Here is an 8,538-nt window from a genome sequence, read left to right as displayed (position 1 = left end):
GAGGCGGTGGGTCAGCAGCTGATGGTCGACCATATCGAATGCGGCCGACAGATCTAACAACAACAGCGCTGCCACACCGCCTCGATCCAGATGTCGTCGGAGGTCGTCAATAAGGGCGACCAATACAGTCTCCGTCCCATGCCCCGAGCGAAAACCGGACTGGAAGGGATCTAGGACGGAAGCGTCATCCAGAAAGCCCTGAAGCTGTGTCGCCACCGCCCTCTCTATAAGTTTGCCCAAATAGGGCAAATTGGACACCGGCCGATAGTTGGCCAATTCGGCCGGGTCCAGGGAAGATTTTGAACAGTTACATACTGCCTTTCTACCAAGCATCCAAGGAGGGTAACATGAATGTAAAAACAACACAAAAAAACTTAATAAAAGAAAAATTAAAAACAAGACTCAAAATAACTACTCCAACCGATAGGCTCAGGCTGCCCCCAAAGCTCGGGTCCAGGGAAGATTTTGAACAGTTACATACTGCCTTTCTACCAAGCATCCAAGGAGGGTAACATGAATGTAAAAACAACACAAAAAAACTTAATAAAAGAAAAATTAAAAACAAGACTCAAAATAACTACTCCAACCGATAGGCTCAGGCTGCCCCCAAAGCTTTCTGGAACTGCTCTGTTCTGCATCGTTGCTGGCAAGTCAGGAGGGCAGAAACCCCCTGACTTTTGGGGGGAGACTGTTCCAGACACATGGGGCAGCCACTGAAAAAGCCTAAGTCTCGACTGTGGGAAAATGTGCCTTACACAGTCGAGGAACTGATAACAGACATTGATGAGTTGATGAGTTGAATGGAGCTGACACATGGGAAGATGAGGAGAGAGACAGTCCTTCAAATATATGGTCCCCAGGTCATGAAGGGGTTTAAAGGTGAGTACCAACAGCTTGAATTGGACGGGGGAACTAATTTGCAACCAGTGATAGGACCTCAGAGTAAGAGTAACATGGTCCTGTCATTTAGCCTGAGATAACAAACAAGCTGCCACGTTTTGCACTAGCTGCAGCTTCTGGATTGTCCTCAAGGGAAGCCCCATGTAGAATTTGTTACAGTAATCTAGCCCCATTTATGGAGTAATGTGGACAGATTAGACATCTGCAAATAGGGAACCAGTTTCCTTCCTAGATGTAGCTGGCAAAAGGCATTTTTTGCTGTCATGAACACCTGTTGTTTCAACAGGAGACCAGAACCCAGCAAGACTCCCAAGCTCTTTAAAGAGTAGGAAAAACAATCCCATTCAAAGCAGTGGCTCTTCCAGCCAGCATCACCTATGTCTTATCTGGATTCAACTTCATTACAACAAGGCCCATGCAGACTTCATCAAAGTGTGCTGGACTAGGTAAGGGAGTTCACTCTCACCTCTGCCCTATCATGGTTTATTAAACCACCAGTATACTATATTTTCCAATGAGGGCACAGAATGAGCGAGAGACATTTCCACCAAAATATATTAATATGACTATTTTATACAAATGGGACAGTGAGTTGAAATGAAAGGGAAATGATACTTGCCTTCACCATATTTATATAAATCTATAGAACAAAGTTTGAGTCCAGCAGCACCTTTAAGACCAATAAAGTTTAATTCTGGGTATAAGTTTTTGCATGCATGCACCCTTCTTCAGATCTAAGTTATGTTCCTATTCAGGTCTCTGCTTGAAGTTCTAATTTCCTGAAGTACAGCAAAGAACTGAAATTATCGGTCCTCCTCCTGAATACAGGCTAGAGCATATTTTTAAAAAACTTTAAAGTAAATGTTACTGAAAGAATTCTATAGCTGTGGATTATATAGAAAGAGCACCAAAAGAAATAAGTTATTCACAAAACAGTAGACTTCAAGATCAAAAATTGAAAACGATTAGCAGCAAATTCAGGGGGGAAATGGAAGAATTAAGAGAATTAACTGCTAAATTATGTTGCAGTGGCCACACTAACAAGTGACTTTATGGTGTCAGGGTGCAGCCTGGAGATTCCCTCTATCCTTTGAAAACCACCTCATTTATTTTTGTTTCCTGACTCCTTCCACCCTGATATATTGAACTGGACATCAGATGAGCTGGGCAGCATGGCAGAGTGGATGGACAAAAAGATGAGTAAATGAGAGAATCACAGCTACCCAGACACTCAATCCAGCAATTGGATTTAAAGTACTGGGAGAATCTCTAGAGTTGCAACACTGTAAACACTTTATGGCATTTTTTAAAAAAAGAAGATAAGTCGTTTTCATTTGGAACTGTTAAAAATGGAACCTCCATGTTGAAAGGGAAAAAAATGTGATACCATCAGGAATAAGCAACAAAACAGGATTATCACTTCTATATGACACACTGTGGCAAGTTTCATTTCCCACAACTCCTTGGAAAATAATCAGAATTTAAGGGTACAATCATCAGCCTTTCTTTCTTGTTTAAATAGACTTGTACATTAAAGTCTAACTATTATACTAAGAGAAAACCTTATGGGTCATAGAGTGTGTTTGTAAGAAATGACAAAATTTCTTTAGTAATGTTTTTTAAAGAAGATAGTCACCTTTAGGTGGTGGCTTGCCAAGAACATACATGTGGTTATTAAAACTGCTTACTCTGAAACCTTAGTTTTAACTCTTTCATCTCCCTTTTAAACTAAATCTCTTGGATTTATTTCGAGCTAAGAATATAATTTTCCCTCAACTTTTCCAGGGCAGATATACCCGCTCTCAATTGCTCCCCTCCAATTAGCATAGCCTGACCCAATGATACACAGAATGCTAACTATAGTTAAATTTCTTCCATCTGGAAGAGAGGTGTAACCCTACTTACCTGTTTAAATTGAAGGCCAGGAGATGCTTCACATGAAGTTTTCCACGCAGCTAAAATCAAAATGCCCCTTTAACCTAGAGGGTCGGGGTAAAATGCAGGGGGGAAGACATCCAAGATTTAAGAAGCCCAATAACATACATTCGAGTATCATTTAGCTAGTTTAGAGAATATAGTCAAAAGTATGCTTAAGTAAATCAGTTTGTGTCTTAATTATTCGAATAAACCCCATTCGTAGCTGGATGGGCTTAATCAGCCCTTGAGGGGTTCAGTCACCTGGTTTGAAATATCCCCCTGCAAACCAGAGAAGGGAAGAAATTTGCTTCAGAGAAGCAAATAAAGCCAGGTGTGTGTGTGTGGGGGGGAAATCAGGCTATCCACAAACCTGACGAGAACTGAAGGCAAGCTCTGAGACAGAGGAAGGGGTGCTGCTCTCTGTTAGGGGAAAGTGGGGGGAGGCAAGGCAGCAACAGCTCTTTCCTTCTCGCCTCAGCCCCAAAGCGTTGCCCTAATGAGGAGGAAGAGCCGCCTCCCCCCGACCAAGCAGCGGCTGCCCGCGTGCACTGGCTTGAAGGTTTCCCTCGCTCAATTTTGAACTACCCGCCTTTCCCAACTGCTGGAGCTTCGTCTCCTCCCCTCCGGCGCGGCTTCCTAGGAGAGGAGCCCGGGCAACGCCAAACGCATGAGCATAGCCGAGGAGGAGGCGGAGAAGCTGCAACCGTGTGCTCGGCGCTGACAAGAGTTAAGGAAGGGCGGACGAGGAGCTATTTCTGGAGCTCTTTACTTGGGGGGCTTAACCTCAAGGCATTCCGGGGTCTGCTTGTTGTTAGGGGGTGGGTGAGTTTTGACTGAACTTGAAGAAAAACTTCCCTTCTGGTTGTTTCCAAACGCACACTTCCTGTTATCCTGCTCTACCACCACCTCAGCCTGTTGGGGTTTTGTTGTTGTTATTTTTGTTTTTGCTTCTGGTCATCTCTGCAGGTTGCTTCCAAGCTGCCTGACAGAACTGCCCCATTTCTTTCCTTCCCCCATTTTTTTTTAATGAAAGATCACGCTTTACAATCCGTGGTAGTTAGTGCGAAAGAGACTCTCACCCTAAATAATAACCATCGTCCGGCATTGTGTGTAGAATAGCCAAGGAGATCTAGGATTGTCTGGCAGCTGCAAGTTTTAGCTCTTAGTGTTGCGTCAGTGGCGACCTAGGCTTGTTTTTAGGGGCTGAGAGAGCTCTGAAAGAGAACTGTGAGGGGCCCAAAGTCACCCAGCTGGTTCTCACCCTGATTCCACAGCTCGCCATTATTGTGGACTAGAATTCCTGCTCCACCCAGCTTTGGGGAAAGTACACGTTGTATCTGAAGAAGTGTGCCTGCACACGAAGCTTAAACCCAGAATTGAACTTTGTTGGTCTTCAAGGTGCCACTGGACTCAAATTTTGTTCTGTTGCTTCAGACCAACACAGCTACCCACCTGAATCTATTCTACGAGCACAGAGACATCCCTGCTTAAAATTTTTGCCCTGCCTGTAGGAGTTAGGTTTAGTATCTTCTCCCCATCTATAACTAGGGGATCATAATGCTAACTAATCCTATAATACTGTTGGTAAATAATGATGTAGATAAAAAAAGACCTTGGGATGGTAACAGTGCAATCCTATGAAGAGTTTTAGTGATTTAAGACTGGAGTAAACCTGCATTAGGACTGCACAGTTAGTTAATTGTATTAGCATGATTGTTCAATGGGATTTATTCCCATTTAAGTGTCTGTAGGATCACTGTCTTAAGTATTGCTTCTTAACCTAGTACATTGTCATCCCATCCTTTCCTTATGAAGCTCAGGCGATCCTCCTGCATTTTATGTTCACAACAATCCTGTGAGGTAGGGTAGGCTAGGAGTGTAATTGGCCCAAGGTGTATGTAAGGGTGGGGAACTGAATCCTAATCTCCGAGCTTCTAGTACCACACTTTAGCCCCAAGCTATTTTGGATGATCCAGAATATAAAGGACAAACGTGGCTGGAGGCTGAGTCTCCCAACTATGTAACCCATTATCCTGTTTGTTGGGACTGGCCTTGTATTATGGGTGGGGGTGGGTGGGGGTGGTATGCACACTGTGCATCAAACCCACTTTTCTTTCCTGCAAGAGTAAAAAAATTAATGCATGAGGTAGGAACTTGGTGCTAAACCTTAATGACCTCCAGTTTACATTACACTCTTGCATCTGGTCCTGCCTTTTCCAATTCACTCACAAGTTCGATGTATGTAAAAACGCAAACTGAGAAGTTCGTGTATGTGGTTGTATTTGGCAAATTGCTGTCAACTGCTCAGCATACCAGTACCCGAGCTGACAGCTCCAGCGTTCAAAACTTGCTACTCTCACTTTCACGCTCCAATCCTAATGATACCTTCCTGGCAGTAAACCCGAAATAACGTGGTGCCTTTGTGACCTGTTTAACGATCGCTTCCTCAGTTAAGCATCTTTCTCAGATCCTGATGCTTTTTTACAGGGTTATGATGGACTACAATAAACTTTTCAGTCAGTCAGCCAATAATACAGTCAGTCTAAAGAATATATATATTCTGTTTCGTGCCCTTTGGAGGTAAATAACGCGGTTTATAAATGGTTATAAGTAAATTCCCGGTCCTATCTAATTTAAAGCCCTAGAGGGCTCTGTAATAGCCTCGTTTGGAAAATGACAGTGCAAACTTTCACATGGCACTGTAAATCTCACTGTAAAATTTGCATGATATATTCTGGTTTTCAAAATTCTGGACATCCTAATATTTTAAAAGGTGTATGTGCTCGGACCATAAAATATAGACGTGTGTAATATCGACATGCTAAAAAAAGGATTATTGTGAAATTAGAAATCAGTAGCTCCACACTCTCCTCTGGGTTTTTTGTTCAGTAGAAACAAAAAGAAATATTCCGATTATTTCAGATGTTGAACGGAACTGTTAGTGCAGATATGGTGTTAGATTCTCTAACAGAGAGAGGCGGTATAGCAAACAAATTTACGCATCGTGATACACTGAAAAGCCGCTTACGCTAAAGGTGGAGCCCGATTGGCTGTTTTGGGATACTGTGTGAACGTCATCACATCGCGCCACATTGACTCAGGGTGACGCGATCCGGTAAGGGGATTTTGCTGGCTTTGGTTAATTAAACTGTTGTAGCGAAACTATTTCTGTTAAGGAGGTGTCGTGTATGTCATTCGTATTTTCTGTCTTTTTTGGGGGTGTGTGTGAGAAGATTTTTTTAGTCCCCGCCCTCCACGAGGCATAAGTAATAGGCTAGCACTGGAGGGGAGGTATGCTACTGCTTCCTTCAGTCGCGTGCTCTTTTTCTTTGTCGGTGTGCTCTGTTTCGGAATGCTGTCTTGTGTTACCTACTCACAGTGAGTAAAAACTGGATAGAACAGGCCCTTTCCAGGTCGTTTTTCCATCGCCGTCCCCCATTTCATTAGGAATAAGATTTATGATGAATATGTGAATATTATGTCACTTTCCTGACAGAATATGGACACCGAGAAAGATGTGCCACCTCCCAAGCAGCAGCCCATGATATACATTTGTGGAGGTAAGCTCACTGTATAATTGTTCTCAAATCCATGTGTCACTGGTAGTTGGGATGTGTAATGTAAGCTTGCTAGTTATGTTGATTGTTTTATATGGTGTTAGTGAAATGTAATTTTGTTCTATAGTCATGAATCTTGTTACTTTTGGAAGCATACCTCAGTGATTCATTGGAGCTTACTCACAGGAAGTATTAAGCTTGTAATCACAAATCCAAGCTGCTGAAATTCTTATCATAGTTTATAAAAAATACTGCAAGGAGCTGAATTTCAGTAAACTAAACAAATTTAACCACCTTGTGTTTTTTGTGATAGATTTTTGGGTTATCCTTAATATTTTGTGCAGTCATACCCTTAAATTGCCATGGTTTTGTTCTTGATTAAACTTGACTTTCCTATATTTCTTCTAATGTTGGTCTAGCAAATTATTGATTTTTTTACTTTCAGAATGTCATAAAGAAAATGAAATTAATGCAAAAGAGACCATCCGATGCAGAGAGTGTGGTTACAGAATAATGTACAAGAAGAGAACAAAAAGATGTATCCTTTTAAATGGCTATTTTAATTCTGACAGGCTGATTTGACTGTCTGAGCTTTCAGCATTGTTTCTGTATTGGGGTTATATTGCTGTATCAACCTTACTCATACTTATATGCTAATGCTGCAAGTCTGTAGTCCATTTCAAATGTTGCAAACTACAGAGGTTCAATTTGTAAAAAGATCCTTGTAAAGAGTTGGTGTGAGTGTGGTTCTCCTCTCCCCTAAATAAACAAACTAGGCAGATTAGTTATGTAAATTGTAATTTATGAACTGGATCTGAGGGTTGGTGATAAAATTATTTCTCATAAGTTATTTTAAGCATGCTTAACTCCCCTTTAAGTCAATCCTAAATGCATTAATTTGCAAATAAGCACTATTAAATTCAGTAGATCCTGAACAGGACAAGATTAAAGAAGATGCAGAAGTTCCACTGGGCATAAGTGTGGGGAAGAAAAAGCATAAATGTGTTATTGTCTTGTTCACCCCATCCCACATCTTTGCTATGTAAAGCCACACTAGAGCAATATGTTGATTGAGCTGTTTAGTTCAAATGAAGTGTAACCAGTGTATCTAACTTGAAGGGTGGGAAGCCATTTTAGGCATTATGTACATACCAAGCCAGAAGGATGTTGTTGCAAGAAATTGGATTTTCATGTTTGTGTCTTCATTTTTTGTTTGTAAGACATGGACACATTCCAGTTCCTTTCTATAAGCTCAAAATATGTTAGTACCCAGTTAAGGAAACTAGCACAGGGCTCTTCCCCCTCACTAGCTATATGTCATCTGTGTGCACACTAAAGTACACTAGTTGTTCAATGTAGGTATGGTTGACCATAACAGTGGAGAGGACAGCAATAGCTATGATTAGTGTATGGAAGGTATGCACTAGTTTACTACTGCGTGGCTGATGTATTGCATTGGCCAATGGCCAGCCAGGTAAGGAAGTGGGCCCCATTAAGCCCTATTCTTATGCACAGGCACATCTGCTGTGTGTGTGTATTGTCCACTGCATATGTTAGAGTTAGTAGAATTTTTTACATGCTTTCTAGCTTTTTTCCTTAATCCTACTATAGTGGTTGTTTTTGATGCCCGATGAAGAAGGTGAAGATGCTTCTGATTTCTCTCAATGTATTCTTCATATGCTAAATTTAATGTCATATTTGTTAGGATAGTATAAATTATACAGACATCATAATAAAATTTTATTCAAATATTTAGTTTCTTTTTTTCCTCCAATAGTAAATTATAGCCCTGGTTACACGGGCCAGATAATGCGGGGGGGGAGGCGTGGCTGTTCACCCCGGAGCGAAATAAAGCACGGTAGCCCGATCATACGGTCCCCCGAGTCTCCATGCTTAGGCTGTTAGCTGGCGATTATACGGCGATGCTGCAGTGTGGCAAAGAAGCGGCACGGCGTGATCACACAAGCGTTTCGCGTTTGTGTGCAGGCACAGTTCCGCAGAGCAGCACTGCTTTCAGTTTCGTGTTTGTGTGCATGCGCTTATGGAAATCATCTGGTTTGCGATGGGACGTCGACGGGTGCCAGATGCCACGGGATACTAGCGCTCCTGCGGTCAGACACCTGCCTGTGCTGTGCGTTTTCCGGATACTAGTGCATTTTCTCTG

At 42.0% G+C, this 8,538-nt stretch overlaps 1 protein-coding gene across 3 annotated transcripts; it reads left to right on the top strand.

Moving 5' to 3' along the window:
* Positions 1-5,889: 5,889 nt before the first annotated feature.
* Positions 5,890-8,095, top strand: POLR2K (polymerase (RNA) II (DNA directed) polypeptide K, 7.0kDa). Of its 3 annotated transcripts, none has more exons than XM_015405863.1 (4): positions 5,890-5,932; positions 6,314-6,377; positions 6,820-6,912; positions 7,986-8,095. In XM_015405863.1, the coding sequence occupies exons 2-4, from the start codon at positions 6,317-6,319 to the stop codon at positions 8,006-8,008; spliced, it is 177 nt and encodes a 58-aa protein (XP_015261349.1). In that variant the 5' UTR covers positions 5,890-5,932; positions 6,314-6,316; the 3' UTR covers positions 8,009-8,095. The 3 variants fall into 3 exon arrangements, with proteins under 3 accessions (XP_015261349.1, XP_015261351.1, XP_015261350.1); XM_015405865.1 differs by lacking the exon at positions 5,890-5,932 and adding an exon at positions 5,937-6,003; XM_015405864.1 differs by lacking the exon at positions 5,890-5,932 and adding an exon at positions 6,040-6,195.
* Positions 8,096-8,538: the final 443 nt, after the last annotated feature.

Source organism: Gekko japonicus, unplaced genomic scaffold, assembly GCF_001447785.1.
Source record: "Gekko japonicus isolate JY-2015 unplaced genomic scaffold, Gekko_japonicus_V1.1 scaffold232, whole genome shotgun sequence".
NCBI lineage: Eukaryota > Metazoa > Chordata > Lepidosauria > Squamata > Gekkonidae > Gekko > Gekko japonicus.
The sequence above is the reverse complement of the archived record's forward strand: the minus strand, read 5'-3'. Positions and strand labels throughout refer to the sequence as shown.